The sequence below is a fragment of the Pseudorca crassidens genome, chromosome 11, assembly GCF_039906515.1.
Source record: "Pseudorca crassidens isolate mPseCra1 chromosome 11, mPseCra1.hap1, whole genome shotgun sequence".
NCBI classification, from domain to species: Eukaryota; Metazoa; Chordata; class Mammalia; order Artiodactyla; family Delphinidae; genus Pseudorca; species Pseudorca crassidens.
In genome coordinates, this window is record NC_090306.1 from 59,362,707 (window position 1) to 59,379,174 (window position 16,468).

The 16,468-nt window shown below is 40.2% G+C and overlaps 1 protein-coding gene across 10 annotated transcripts in view; it reads right to left on the reverse strand.

Moving 5' to 3' along the window:
• Positions 1 to 16,468, reverse strand: part of BEST3 (bestrophin 3) — a 67,102-nt gene that overhangs the window by 32,280 nt on the left and 18,354 nt on the right. For 9 of the 10 annotated variants that reach the window (XM_067697313.1, XM_067697303.1, XM_067697311.1 and 6 more), the window contains 4 exons: positions 15,417 to 15,494; positions 15,156 to 15,308; positions 12,104 to 12,184; positions 11,168 to 11,319 (listed from right to left, as the gene is read on the reverse strand). In XM_067697313.1, coding sequence (XP_067553414.1) covers positions 11,168 to 11,319; positions 12,104 to 12,184; positions 15,156 to 15,308; positions 15,417 to 15,494 — 464 coding nt within the window. Of the gene's footprint in view, positions 1 to 8,076; positions 9,457 to 11,167; positions 11,320 to 12,103; positions 12,185 to 15,155; positions 15,309 to 15,416; positions 15,495 to 16,468 lie in introns of those variants that run through there. The other variant, XM_067697312.1, reaches the window with a different exon arrangement.

Consider the following 16,468-nt stretch of genomic DNA (forward strand, 5'->3'; position numbering starts at 1 on the left):
ATGTTCCAAGAATACGTTTTTGTAGAAGTTAGTGATTCAGAATTTGAGATATTTTTGGCTGTTTATGGCACAAGCATGCAATAGTGTGTGTGTGTGTGTGTGTGTGTGTGTGTGTATATATATATATAATCAGACTATGTTTTTTCTTGTAAAGTTAAAATATTTGAATATAGTTGGCTAAGAAGGGGTTACTGAATAAAACATCCATCTAGAAATATATTTAACCACACTTTAATAAAGTCTTTGCTTGCTTCAAAATGTATTTTGATATATTTGAAGTATTATATCACTAAGAATACTTCTGACTCTACTGTAAAATCCTAAATGCTTTGTGCACATTAAATACATATACGTTTCACTGCAAAAAAAGTACTGTATTATTTCTACATATTCTTAGGACCTTGGGAATGAAGATAGATACGTAAAAGTCATTATTTCTGGGTATGTGGTTGTAGTTTCACAGAACCAAATAAATCTTAACTTCCTCAACTCCTAACCAGGAGGAACTCTTACAAAAATTTGAATATTACTCCTCTTTGTTAAGTGGATCCTTAATTCACATACCCATTCCTTAAGATCACTACCAACGTGAGGAAATTTTGACATATTTGAACCATGGCAGAAAGGCCAATAATACAACAGTGTTTTATGAACTGGACTGCAGTCAGCAGTTTAGGTTGCCTGGCTGAGAGCCTGCCTTTAGATTAGCAGGGCAGAGTGAGCACAGTCCCACGAAGACACCCCTCACGACACACTCAAGTGATCTATTTCATAAGCAGCTGCAGACTCTCTCCTCCAGAATTTCGAATCCTTTAGCTGTTATGGATGGATATTTCGTTAGGGTTTTTCCTATGCCTTTAAGGAATTATTGCTGTTTGGATTTCCAAGACAGGATTTAAAGGGAGTTATGAGACTTCAGGTCTTTAATTTCCATGTGTTCCATTCCTCGGAGCCTTAAAAATCTGTGCTAATGGATAATTCCAAGTATTTAAAAAATAATAAGAATTTTGGAGAGAACTCATGATATTATAATGTGAAGACAAGCATTCTACCTCAAGCTAGCTGTGGTAGGCTGGGCCGGGACCTCATTTGAAAAAAAATTTATTTTCAGCAATGTTGGCTTGCATTTGAGCATTCTAGGTTTGTTTTGGTTAAGTGAGGTTTATCAAGCATAAGTGTCCACTGTTTCCCAAAGAAGACCTTTTTCATTTTAGGGCTTGTGCATGTTTTCCTGATAGGCAACTTCTGGACAACCCTTCTTCTGGCTGCTTATGAGTGTTTTCTTAATCTTGGTTACTAGTGTCTCCATGGTTAAGCTAATGAAAAGATTCCTTAATTAAAATAGCAGATCAGAAAGCATTCTATATTATGACAAAGAACAAACTAAAGAGCTTCAACTGAAATTATCTCAGGTGTGGTAATGGGAACAGAGTTCAAATAGGAAAGATTCCTTTTCATTGTTCAGTTAATTCATAGGATGGTTTATTAAATGGAGATTAGTAGTTTATTACAATAATTAACATGGTTTATTAAATGCTTAAGACGAGTATATCTATGAAAGCATTTCTATTCTGGGTGCTCAGTTCAGATTTTCAACTGGACTTTTTTCATTCAAAGTGGTCATTCTGAAACTGATTTTGTCTAATTGAGTGCTTTTTATTTATTTATTTTGGCCACACCATGTGGCACGTGGGATCTTAGTTCCCCCATCAGGGATTGAACCCATGCCAGCTGAAGTGGAAGGACGAAGTCCTAACCACTGGACCGCCAGGGAATTCCCTGAAGTTGATTTTTAACATGCCACATACAAAGATTGGGAGATGGAACTTCAGCATTGGTTTGGTGTTAGAAATGATAAAATGCTGTTTTAAAACAGAAGCTTTTGGTCTTAGATTCAACAGAGAAAGATGGGCTTTGTTAGTTATAACTTCCTTCGGATTAAGACATGATGATGCTTGGGTGTGGTGAGAACATTGGTTCCGCTTCACTAGCTGAACAGGCACCATCTCCCCATCGCCCTTTACAACATCCATCTTCAGCTCCCTCCCTCCAGCTCAGGCTCTGAGGCCTCCTCTCTCCCTGCCACCCCCGCCCCATGTCTTCTTTAGGCCCTTCTCTGTCAATTCCTCTGGCTCCTGTGTCTTCCCTCTCCTCCAGGAAGCTCCTTTCACTCTGCCTGTCCTTTTTTGTTCCTTTCTCAGAGCAACAAGAGTTATCAATTTATTTCTTCATTACATCTTGCTTCATCTTATAAAGGATTTGAGGTAGCTTATACAAATAAACACAATGCAATAATATATAAAATTAGGCTAAGATGATAGAGCTAGAATAAGGAACACTAACAAGATGAGACCAAAAGAAACATGCCAAAAAATCTCACAGACTGACTAAAGGTGGTCTACAACTTGGGTTTTCAGCTTTCAGCAGCCAAAATGAAAAGACCCTCCTCAATTATAAAATTCACAGTCTGTAAGAGAAATAGTGTAAGAGTTACCCAGAAGAGGCAAAACTTTCTTTTTTCCCACAGATGTCTGAGATAAATTTTCCCCCGTAGGACCTCTGATAAAAGGGATGCTAAGTCATACAGTGGACAGAACTACAGTATATACCACAGGGAGTCTTAATGGGTCTGTCCAGACAAGACCGGGGCATAACGGTAAAGTGAAATTCAGTAGAGATGGTTAAAGTAATTCCAAGGATTGGTGGTAGGGTGGGGAGGGCAGGTTCCTCTTTCCCTCTAAACATGCTTAAGGTGTTCCCATCCTAAAATGTTATAAAACAAATAAAAAATATGACATTACCCTCGACTATGTCTCATTGGATACTGTCTGGTCTATCTCTTCCCCCCAGTCCAGACTTCTCAAAAAAATAGTACATGGATAATTAATGAGTTAAGGAATTATTGTGACTTTTTGGTCTTTTTTTTTTTTTTTAGGCATGAAAATGGTATTGTGCTTATATTTGCTTCACAATGGTTCAGTGGTGGGTACTGTAAAGGTGGGTGGGAAGATAGGTGACACCAGGTTGGCCATGACTTGATAGTTGAAAGTGGGTGATGGCTACGTGAGGTTCATTATAGTTTGTCCTCTACTTCTGTATATGTTTGAATTTTTCCATTATAAAATTATTTTGAAAACAGTTTTCGTTGGCAATCTTGATCTCCTTGCCTCCCAATTTAGCTTCTGCTCAGCACTCTCACTTAAGTCTCCAATGACCTTAAAATGCAAACTCCTATGGTGTTTTACAGACTTTATGTTGAAACTTCCACCCTCGGTCTCTATGACAGGGCATTCTCTGGGTTATTCTCCTGCACCTGTAGTGATCATTCCTGCTCTCTCTCAAGGACTCCTTTTCCTCTGAGCACCCTTTAAGTGACAGTGTTCTACCCTTTGTATTTTGTCCTACTCACTTGACACAGTTCCTGGGTGCTCCCACCCACTCTTTTTTTTGCGGTACGCGGGCCTCTCACTGTCGTGGCCTCTCCCGTTGCGGAGCACAGGCTCCAGACGCGCAGGCTCAGCGGCCATGGCTCACGGGCCCAGCCGCTCCGCGGCATGTGGGATCCTCCCGGACCGGGGCACGAACCCATGTCCCCTGCAACGGCAGGCGGACTCTCAACCACTGCGCCACCAGGGAAGCCCGCACCCACTCTTTAGGTTGTAACACACCCATGTACTGATAGCAGTCAAATGCATCCCCCTGCCTAGACTTTGTCTCTGTGCACCCTGCCCGCTGGCCACCTCCATGTGAATTGCCCACAGATGGCTCAAAGGCAACCCACGCAAAAGGAAGCTCATCATCTTTCCCTTTCAGCAGCTCCTCCTTGCTACTCCCTATCATCCTTGGTTCATTACCAACCACCCCGTCATACTTCACTCCTTCTCCTTTCTCGAATCTGTCCCTTCTGCCATCTCCACTGTCCGCATCCCTGGAAGCGCCACCCTAGTCTGGCCCTTATCCTCTCCCGTCTAAACTATACTAAGGGCCTGCTCACTGGCTCTCTGGCTCTGGTCTTATCCCCAGGCATCCATCTTTTAGCCAGCTGCTAGGACAACCTGCCTAAAACACAAATGTGACCATGTCATTTAATAGCTTTGGAAAAAGGCTGAAACTCTTTACTCAGGCTATAAAGTCCCCCATAATCCCCCCTTACCTCCCCCTCCAGATTCATTTCTTGGCTTTTCTGCTTGCATATCAAATTGTTACTCTAATAGAAGCACAGAGTAGAAAGACAGTTGCCAGGGGCTAGGAGGTTGGGGGAAATAGGGAGAAAATAGGTAAAAAGGTACAAACTTTCAGCTATAAAATGAATAGGGTTTGAGAAACTAATTAAAACATGGTGATTGTAGTTGATAACACTATTGCATAATTGGAATTTGCTAAAAGAGAACTTAAATGTTCTCACCAAAAAAAAAAAAAAAAAGATAAATATGTAAGGTGATGGATGTGTTAATTAACTAGATGGGGGAATCCTTTCACAATGTATACATATATCAAATCACCACAATGTGTACTTTAATTATCTTATAATTTTATATGTCAACTATACCTCAAAAAAGCTGAAAATTTTAAAAATTGTCACTTTGAATACACTATCATTCCTTTCTGTCTTTGCTCATATGGCCTGGAATGTACCTTCTGCTGAATCCCCTCACTCTTGTGTGCTAGCTCTAAATTCATTCTTTTTTTTTGCGGTACGCGGGCCTCTCACTGCTGTGGCCTCTCCCGTCGCGGAGCACAGGCTCCGGACATGCAGGCTCAGCGGCCATGGCTCACAGGCCCAGCCGCTCCGCGGCATGCAGTATCTTCCTGGACCAGGGCAGGAACCCGTGTCCCCTGCATCGACAGGTGGACTCTCAACCACTGCGCCACCAGGGAAGCCCCTAAATTCATTCTTAAAGATGCACATTAGACTCCCCAACTCTAAGGGCCTTCTTTGATTCACCAGACCCTGTGAAGTGTACCTTCACTGTGTTCCCGTAAGACGCTCAGCGTTTCTCTATTGCTGCATTTACCACATTGTATTGTGACTTGTCTCCTCATTATGTCTGTGAGCTTAAAAGGCGTGTTTTTTTGTTTGTTTGTTTTTGCCTGTCTGTAGCATCTGGCATAGAACCTACCATATACTAGGCCCTAAAAGAAAATATTGCCTGAATAAATGAATGAGTACGTTCCACATGTGAAGATACAAGGAAAAACGTGATAATTTAAATTTGCACTTGAGATAAAAATGAGAGGGGGGAATTACTTTATTTCAGTAATGTATATTTGGTAAATGTATAGAAAATAGGGCAATATTTTGGCCATGTTCCTGAATATAGAGAACAAAAGAATTGTCTCCAAGGAATTCCCTTTTTATATGGAAATGAGTAGTGTGCTGAATGTGAAAGAATGTAGGAGGCAGCGTAATTTCTCAGGTTGCCCTTGGATAGTACTTTTGCTCAGTTATTGAAGGGCATTGCCTCGGTTTTGGAATTTCTGGGTCATGGGAATTGTGATTACAAACCTGAAACATTGATATGAAAAGATGAGGCAAATCTGATTTCTGAATTAAATATGCTGGGAACATATGTTCTAAATAGAATAAGAAAATAAAAAAACTCATCCAGGAAAGGATTTTTCATGTGCATCAAGCAGCAAACACTGAAATGTTTGCATCCATACCATGTTGACACCTAGTGTTCAACCTAATGCAAAGAACTCATTGGCTCAGTCATCGTCAACCACCTGTGCTACAGTAATCCTTACTTCTACTTTCCCTTTTCCCTGAGCCCCTTTCAGATTGTTTACTTGGTATTGATGTCGTATTTGAGTGAACAATTCAATGCTTAGGGAATTAGCTTTTAAGATTTTAGAGGACATCTATTGTTTCTGCCAGCCCAGAAAACCATTCACCCTTCTCCTGGTAATAGCACCGTCATATTTCTTAAGGTATCATTTACTCAGTATGGCTGGTTGGGGCTGACCACACTCCTTGGTCCAAAGATGGATGCACGAACCAACCTTAGCTAATCAAAATATTGTGTCTTCCTGTTGATAGTTATTAGTTCAGGAATGGGCATGTTAGCCAAGCCCAGCCAATCATAATAAATCCAGTACTTTAGTTTTAAGAGTTAGAAAGGAGGTGTGCTCTTTCCATAGGATTTGCTGAGAAGATAGGTTGGACATCTGGAGCTGCTGGCTGCCATCTTGCCTTTCTGCTGTCAGGAGGGGAGAGCCTCCTGAAACCTGAGCCAGTGGAGAGAAAAGTAGAACTGAGGGACAGGGAGGGCAATGCGGGTCTTGGTGACATATCTGAGCCTCTGGATCCAGTCACACCCAAAGCTAGACTACTTTCTGAATGTGACCCAAGAAACCCCTTGTTGCTTAAGTTAGTTTGAGTTGGTTTTCTGTCATAGGCAACCAGAAACATCTTGTCTAATAGCACAATCATTGAAAGAATCGACACTGATGGATCAGAGGGCATTCCTGTGAATGCTGGCTTCCAAAAGCCTGAATTCCTGCAGTGACCTTTCCTGGACTGTGAGGCTCCCCTTTAGGGTCCTCATTCATGCAGAAAGTCAAGATCAAGTGAGCTTTTGCCTAGTTGTTTCTTTGATCAATTGGTTCTAGCAGAGTCCAGTTAAACGTCTCAGAAAAGCCTCCCCTAATAGACCCTGGCCTTTGCCTGTGCCTGGTCCATCCTGCTAGTAAATAGGCCATCTTAACTACAGGATTCTCTCTGACAACTGGTAACTTTTTGCTCCATTCTTTTTTTTTTTTTTTAAAGTAGGTGATGAGTCTTTATTTATTTTTAAAAATCATAGACCTGTTTATTTTCACTAACATTTTGTGACTCTAGAACTAGAACATTTACTTCTTTTTTTAAAATTTATTTATTTTGGCTGAGTTGGATCTTCATTGCAGTGCGCGGGCTTTTCATTGCAGTGGCTTCTCTTGTTGCAGAGTACGGGCTCTAGGCGTGCAGGCTTCAGTAGTTGTGGCACGCAGGCTCAGGAGTTGTGGCTCGCGGGCTCTAGAGCTCAGGCTCAGTAGTTGTGGCACACGGGCTTAGTTGCTCCGCGACATGTGGGATCTTTCCGGACCAGGGCTAGAACCCGTGTCCCCTACATTAGCAGGAGGATTCTTAACCACTGTGCCACCAGGAAAGTCCCTTCTTTCTTTTTAAATAATTTTTATTTTTTAGGCCGTGCCGTGCGCATGTGGGATCCTGGTTCCCTGACCGGGGATCAAACCCGTGCCCCCTGCATTGGAAACGTGGAGTCTCAACCACTGGCCCACCCGGAAAGTCCCTTTTGCTCCATTCTTAAACACCCTACCTCCTGGTTTCCTCTCAAGCATTTTATTTTCTTTCCCAAATTTCCAAGGTTAGTTTAATATGAAAAATAGCTTAGATTTGTTTAATCTTTCTGTGCCTCAGTTTGACATCCACAAATAAGAAATCTGTACTAGTTGATAATAATGCTCTACATTTATATCTAGAGTGTTTTTATGCTTACCATCTAGTTTAATCTTCCCAGTAATCATTTGGGTTATATATTTTCTCCAAGGTCTTGTAAATTCCTAATGCATGTTTCTGTATTTAGAAATAGGAGAAATATGTATTTTAATTCTTTCTAAAGAACATGGACACTTGCAAAGGAATGTAAAATTATGATGATTAGGATGAATATGTAGATCAAGATAAAAATCTTGAGGACCAAAATAAATTATCATTTTAACCATCATGCAAAAACAATTCAATGGACATTAGAAATGGAGAACAAGTGGTACTTGCAGTCCAAATAGAGTCATTACGATGATTCCCCGGCCCTATCAATGGTGCTGGTCTCTTTTCTTTTACAAGGCAGATCTTCAGATACTTTGCATTAATTAATGATGGGAGTGGAGGGGAAGTTTAAAGCTTACTCAGTGATCTAAAAACAAACTCACAGAAAAACCTCTCCTATTAATTTTCAAAATTGAGAGGGTTGCCAGATATCCATGAAACTGCCACTGCAGAATATATTGGGTTGGTCAAAAAGTTCCTTTGGTTTTTAAGTAAAAATAAAAGACACATTTTTCATTTTCACCAAGATCTTTATTGGACAACGTATTCACCCTTTTATTCCGCTACCTTCTGCCATTTTTCACGTAACTTCATAATTCCATCTTCCCCAAACTTTTTATCTTTTTGAGCATAGAACTGTTCCAGGTGCCTTTTACAGTCTTCCAGGGTATTGAAATTTTTTCCATTAAGAGAATTTTGTAAAGACCGAACTAAATGGAAATCCGAAGGTGCAATGTCTGGTGAATACGGTGGATGAATCAGAACTTCCCAGCCCAGCTGTAACAGTTTTTGCCTGGTCATCAAAGAAACATGCGGTCTTGCATTATCCTGATGGAAGATTATGCGTTTTCTGTTGACTAATTCCTGATGCTTTTTGTCGAGTGCCACTTTCAGTTGGTCTAATTGGGAGCAGTACTTGTTGGAATTAATCATTTGGTTTTCCGGAAGGAGCTCATAATAGAGGGCTCCCTCCGAATCCCACCATATACACAGCGTCACCTTCTTGGGATGAAGACCGGCCTTTGGTGTGGTTGTTGGTGGTTCATTTCACCTGCCCCACGATGTCTTCTGTTCCACATTATTGTACAGTATCCATTTTTCATCGCCCGTCACAATTTGTTTTAAAAATGGAACATTTTCGTTACATTTAAGTAGAGAATCACACACGGAAATACGGTCAAGAGGTTTTTTTCGCTTAACTTATGTGGGACCCAAACATCAAAGCGATTAACAACCAAGCTGGTGCAAATGATTTTCAACACTTGATTTGGATAATTTGAGTATGTGGGCTATCTCCCGCGTGGTATAACATCGATTCCTCTCAGTTAGTGTCTCGATTTGATTGCTATCAACTTCAACTGGTTTACCCGACTGTGGAGCATCGTCCAGCGAGAAATCTCCAGCACGAAACTTCGCAAACCACTTTTGACACGTTTGATCAGTCACAGCACCTTCTCCATACACTGCACAAATCTTTTTCTGCGTTTCAGTTACGTTTTTGCCTTTCTTGAAATAATAAAGCATAATATGCCGAAAATGCTGCTTTTTTCCTTCCATCTTCAATATTAAAATGGCTATACAAAATTTCACCAATTTCGGTAAGTATTTTTTAAATGCACACTGATATGACAGCTGTCACAATACAACCTAACAAAATTGTTTTGAATGAGGACTAAAGACAACTAAGCGCTACTAGAGCCATCTTACGGAAAAAACCGAACGAATGTTTTTGCCAACCCAATATTACAAAAGGCTGAGAACGTTTTTGCCAACCCAATATTACAAAAGGCTGAGAAGTGCACAGCAGGAAATTACTGTTTATGGAGACTGAGCAGTCTGCTGGGGTAGGGATGAGTACCTTGGTCTGGAGGAGGTCCTGGACAGGAGGGCCCAGGCTTAGCAGGCATCTAGAAGCCGAAGTAAGGAGTAGGCAACCTTCACCAAGCTGTGCTTTGAGGGCAGCAAGGTGAGCGTCCCGGCTCCTGCATCATCTCATTATTTGCCACAATTCCTGAGATTCCACTTTCAGTCATCTTTTTCTTTGGGTCTTGAAGAGGTTTCAGCCTCAGAGGTTATTTTGGAGGAGCACCCCAAACCATTATTTTTGAGGATTAGGAGACATTGAGCTAAAAATAAAGCCTTATAGGGATAGGATTGAAGCTAGATATTCTCATACTAGTATTAAAAACAAGACAACAGGCCCAAAGTAGAGTCACTTATGCTAAGCCCCATGTCACCAAACGGAGACATCGTTTCGGTTCTTCCAGAAGTGGAATCTTAAACCAATCAATCAGGATTTGCCTGATCAGCACTGCTTAGGTAGTCTGCCTTCTAGACCCCTGCCATCTCCTATAGGAAAGTGACCTTGTAATAACCAACCCACTTTTTTGCCTGGTGTAACAGCCTTTTTCCTGCCCACTTCTGCCTAGACAAGTCTTTCGCTTGTATGGCCCCTTGAAGCTCCTTTCTGTTTGCTAGATTGGATGCTGCCCAATTCATGAATTGTTGAATAAAGCAGTAAGATCTTTAAAATTTACTCAGTTGAATTTTGATTTTTAACAGTAGAGAAAGAGGAGGGCTGAACTGTATTGGGGGAAGAGAAAGAAGGTCACAGGTGGCAACTTTAGACACGATCTCACTTCACAAATCTGCTTAGAACTGACCTCAGGGAAGAACGAACCATAGTTTTGCCAAAAAGTTATAAGAGAAACTCCGTAGAAGTTTTTCTTTTTTCTGTAATTTTTTGGAGGGGCTCTTTTTACTTTTCTAAATTTGTCCATACTCTTCTCTTTAAGTTACTTGGAAACTGTAGCATCTGCCTTCAGCAAATATACTTAAACTTCCCCCACATTCACACATTTCTCCAAAATCAGATACATTATCAGATTTAATAAAATTATTCAAGAACTGCATGATTTACTGCAGGCCTCAGCCCCTTTATTTAAAGCTCATAGTACATAGGGACAGATTGTTATGTTAAAACAACTGAACAGACACTGGCTTGTATACTAAACAAGTCAGTTTGATCAAAATATAATCTTAGAGAACACTTTTGATAAAATTTATCTTAAGGCTTGCTTGTCTCAGAATAGTCTAACACAGTGCCTACACATGGTATATACTCAACAAATACTTGTTAAGATGCATTTCATTATGATAGTTATAATTAAATAATAAACAACTGTATAATTAAAATATAATTAAAATAGTATAATTAAAATAGTAAACTACTATTAAATTATATAAATTAAATTAAACTATAAATTAATTAAATTAAACTATATAAATTAAAATAGTAAACTACTCTTCAAGTTGGAAGGAAAGACAGAGGATAGTTTCACAACTACTGGAAAATTTGCTGTGGTATAAAAGCAAGGTACAATGCAAATTACCTCAAAACACACATACACACACACCATATTTAAATCAGAAACTACAGTCTCTTTAATTTCTCACTCTCTTGGACATATTAATTATGTCTGAAAATTTGAAAAGGCTACCATTGTAAGATATTAATAGTTGAGAGTTCTTATGAAAGTAACTTCAGGACCACATCACAAAAAGATCAGAACAGTGACTTCTCTTCTAAATATTGATGATTTTTAAAAATGCGCTTACCCCATTTCAACTGTTGACCCCAGAAATGAGGGTATGCAGTAGTCAGCAGCTGCCAGTGTATACGGTGGTCGAGCAGCAGAATCGTCCCAGTAAATGTCCTTCTTCATTTTGGGTAAGCTCATGTGCATTTCATCCACGGCTAAAAGGGAGACCTAAAATCATCATTATAGTGTTAGAATAATTCAGATGTGAATTGTATTTATAAAGAAAGAATAAGTTTAGTGGGTGCTGGGGTTTGGAATGGGATAGAACACAGTGTGAATGAGTGAATATACAAATGTCTCTAGTTCATATTTGCTTCAACCAGTGCTGCTACAGAGAGTTATACATGTCGTTCACTGCATAAGAGCACTTGGCAATGGGGATAAGTGGAGCCATAAAACTGTGTGGCTGCCACTTTATGTCATTGTTAATTTTTTTAGGTGGCAATAGGAAATAGATTAAAGAATGAATTAAAATATTGGTCTGTACTGAGATGGAAGTGGCTATGTAAAGTTAGTAAAGAAACCTACAAAGAAAACTGGCTTGAAATTGTATTTAAAAGGGACTAAATTGGGCTTCCCTGGTGGCGCAGTTGGTGAGAGTCCGCCTGCCGATGCAGGGGACACGGGTTCGTGCCCCGGTACGGGAAGATCCCACATGCCACGGAGCGGCTAGGCCCGTGAGCCATGACCGCTGAGCCTGCACGTCCGGAGCCTGTGCTCCGCAATGGGAGAGGCCACAACAGTGAGAGGCCCGCGTACCGCAAAAAAAAAAAAAAAAAAAAAAGGGGACTAAATTTTACTGGAACTGAGATCCAGGACCCGTGACCTCGAAACAACATACTGAATAGCCAAACCTCTTTTGTTTGTGGCTAAAGCACTCAAGTTCAGGGGCCGGCATTCAGAGTCTGTTTAGATTATTAATGTTTGTAAAGGAATGAAAAACTCCTCTAACCTGCAGATTTCTGTCAATGCACCAGTTAGTTTCAAAGTCATCATCATCTTCTCCAAAAGGGTTGATAAGTTGCTCAGCTACCTGCAATTGAGAACATAGAATAAGTCCACTGTGATGCTGTGAAGACTAAGAGTGAAGGTTGAAGAGGATTCCTGTTTCACTCTCTGCTTTCATGGGTCACCTTTCATAATAGGAAGCCTAGAGCGGAGTGGGTTGTTCTGCAAATGCAGATATTTATCAGCCAGTGAGAATGGACTCAGACCGTGAGTCATGCACCTGCAGAGTCTGCTCTCCAAAGACTCTGTCTGTTCAGCTGGTGACAATGCAGGCCCCAACTAGGAGAAGCCATGGGCTGTTTAGGAGCCAAATGACTGATTCTCAGGTACAAATCAGCTAGCAAATATCAAAAAGGCATTGTGATAGGCACTGTGCTAGGCACTTTGAGGGGTACGTAGCCTGTGCTCTGAAAGAATTTACAAAGGGCCAGGTGATGAGATAAAATGTAAATGTGGGCAAGGTTAAAGAGCAAAGAAAGACTTCACAAAATAATACAAGGAGATTTCATAATTATTGGACATAACTGCTAAATGAATGAGTCACAGAGCTAGTAAGTCATAAAGCTGGAATTTTTCTTACTTAGTTTTACCTTAAAGGCTTTATGGCTATCTAGTAAGTTACTTTGAAGTTAAGTAACTTCTTATCATATATCTTCTAACAGTTGGTAAGTATTAGATGTTCTTACCATGTTCCTGAACTGAATACCTTTCTTGATGAGAGATTTATATGCCAAATATGTCTCACCTGTTAGTCTCTATTTTCATTAATTCCCTTTGATTTTTATTACCTGGACGTGTGTGTGTGTGTGTGTGTGTGTGTGTGTGTGTGTGTGTGTGTGTGTGTGTGTGTGTGTGTGTGTGTGGTTTTACATTGGGCCTAGATGTAAAAAACTTACAAGTGTATAAAACAAAGGCGCCATTGATTAGTTGAGTTCCTAGATTCTGAGACTATTTGGTAGAAAACCTACCTACTTTTTTTTAGGATTTAAGTCTAACCACTACATCAAAATCACCTGGAGAGCTTTTAAAGAAAATTGATGCCTGGGTCCGCACCCCACCCCCCTCCGAGATTCTGATTTAATGGGTGTGAGGTTGAGCCCAGGCATCATTATTGAGTAGAGCTCCCAGGAGTTTTTGATGTGTGGCCATTGTTGACAACCACTGACTTAGAGAAGGACATCCCTTTGTTCTAAGGGACAGCCTGTGGCAGGGCCCATGCTCCTGGATCAGTCACAGCAATATCCATTGTCAGAGTCCTTCATTGCAAGTTCCAAGGGGCTGTCTACCTTTCTTGTCGGGGGTTTTCCTTAAATTAAATGGGCCACTGGATGGGTCCTGAAAATATTTTTGTTACATCCAGAATTTCACTTTTATGGGATCCATCCTGCATATAGTATTAGAGTCTACATTTAACTACAAAAATGATATCCATGTTTCTGAATTGACTGTGTCACAAAAGTATCCTTTACTCACTTGGAGGCTCCATTTCCAGCAAACAACTGAGTAATACACCATTCATAAGATTAAGATGGGTTTTCACACTTTGAAAAGATTTATAAATATTAGAATTGTCAAGACAAAACTGTTTAGAAACTGAGATCCAGTCCACTGGGTGGGAAAACTCCCTTCTCTTAGGGTTACCTGTCTCTTAATAGGGCTAAGATTGTCTTTTCATATTTTGCCTTCAAAATATTTTATAAAGGAAAAGGCTGTTAATATTTTAGAGAGCACTTCAGAAGGCAGGAACTGCTGGCTCTTCCTTCCAGGCTGGCTAAACATCTCATGTGGACACAAAGTGAAAAATAAAAAGCTCAGCACAACTCAGGGGAAACGACAATAGAAGACCAGAGTGATTGAGTGTTTGGGCCAATTGTGGTGAGTTTGTGTTTATAGAAGTAGAGTCTACTTTTTTCTCTAATGGGAAATGAGAGCTATTAGTTTCTATTACTCTTTCTCTGTCTTAAATGGGTAAAAATAATTGAGTCACTGTCATCTGGTTAAAACTGTTTTTGCCATTTGTAAAGGAAATGCCTTTACTCTTTGGAGGATAACTTGAAGTGCTAACATATTTATTTTTCCTGGTTAAAATTCAAACCAATGAAAGTAAAGGCATCTGCAGAGAAAATGCTTCCACAACCTGGAAGGCCTCGACGATGCACTGCGGCAGTTTGGAAGGTCAAACATTTGAAATTCTATTTTATTAAAATTATCTTCAAACTGTCTTTAGATTTCAGTTAACTTAATGAAGCCATTGTCTTTGATCTTTTTCTGTCACATACAAAAGAGATGGAAGAATCAGGCCTCTGACACTTTTACATACATCTGGGGTTGGGGGAAGATGGTAGTGGGAACAAATAAAATTCTACACTGATGATTGGACTAGTTGTTTTCACTGCTCTGACCTGTTTTTAATTTCCTGGCAAACCAAATATTGTCATTAATCCTGGGGTTTCTGGTTTTGATTCCGATGAATTCCTTTGAATCTCAGTTCTGGTTTTGAAAATGGAATGCATTTAATGTCGTGGCACAGCTAGTAGGATTTCAGGGGATAGAAGCTAACTATCTACAGAGCTGAGCAGAACCAAGATAATAATATAATATTAATGCTTAAGTCTGAGATACAAGGCTTCTTATTTACTCTCTTTTACTCTGCTTAGTTGCTTGTTGTGGTATAAAGTATCAATGCAGGTACACTTATTACTTTAATTAAATTATTGTAATCCTAATGCGAGCACACAAAGACTTAAAACAATCAGTGGCCATAAAAGAGTAGCGTCTGCATAAATGAGCTGCTTCAGACCCCTACAGTACAGTACTCACCACATCCCTGCCACTTTAATGCCCGGTTGAAAAGTAATAACATCTCCGAGCTATTAAGTGTTAAATCTACCTTTGACTCACTCATGAATGAGTGATTCAGTAAGGGATCAGTGTGCAGAGTCTGGAACATGACAGAGATTACAGAGCAGGTCTCAGGCACTAAGACTGTTGGCTACCTTGAGCCATCCTGCATAGAAGAAGAATTGTAGGAGAGTAAAGATCGGAATGTAAAGATCTAAGTCATGCCCTGAGTAGCCTTTGGTGGGATCCAAAAACTGGCGTCCAATCAGGCACGCAAAGAAGAAGGTATAGACAGCTAGCGTGACAACCTGAAACAGAGAGAAACCCGAGTGAGAGCACAGCGCTGGCTGCCCGAGAGAGACAGCATGCCAAAGTGGGCAAGTAGAAAGAAAAATCACATGCCAAGGATTTGATACCTGGGTGTAGACCAGCGGAATCCCAACCCAGTCATAACCAAATAAGAGGCTGCACCAGGAGCGAAATCGGTTCATTTCCTAAGCCAGAAACAAATTAAACACGATTTACTAAGGTGATGGGTGTGGTAATAAATATTTACTGGGATTCAGAATATGGCCATGACTTTTAGGAATACACCTGTAAAATGATGAGAGAGACTTTGAAAGGCTAGAAACTGGTTCTGAAATCCACTCCAAAAGGAAAATTTTGAAAATGACAAGCTATCAACATAATTCAACAATGTGCAAAAGGGATTAAGTATAGTTGGACATTTAAAAAAATATTAAGATAAATCAGGACTATATAGAAATATCCCCTACTCTGTTGAATTCATAATTTCCAACATATATATTGGCCCCAAGTGGTGGTAGGAAGGCAGTGGTTAATATTTTAAATAAATAATTTCTAAATTATGTGGAGAGCAGATTATTTTTTGTTTCCTCGATTGCTTTTGAAAACATGCTTACTGTAGATCTTAGAAAAAAGAACTAAATACATCCTAAACCGTTCCCCCAACAAATGAAGACTTTAGAATGCTTCTATTGACAGAAAATCTATCCCTGTTTAAAGCAGGAAGGACTGGGATCCATTGATTTCTTTTTTCTCTATTGAACACAAGTTATTATTTAAGACTGTGAGAAAGAGTATACGTTAAATTGGGAGCTATTTTTTTTTTTTTTTTTTTTTTGTGGTACGCGGGCCTCTCACCGTTGCGGCCTCTCCCGTTGCGGAGCACAGGCTCCAGACGCGCAGGCTCAGCGGCCATGGCTCACGGGCCCAGCCACTCCACGGCATGTGGGATCCTCCCAGACCGGGACACGAACCCGTGTCCCCTGCATCGGCAGGCGGACTCTCAACCACTGCGCCACCAGGGAAGCCCGGGAGCTATTTTTAAATCATTCACTCCTTTTAGCCTAATCGAGGCAGGAGACTGTCATGACACAAATCTCTCTAGCCCTTCTATAAATTCGTTTCTCAAATGAATTCAGGATTATTTCATTTAATGAAAACA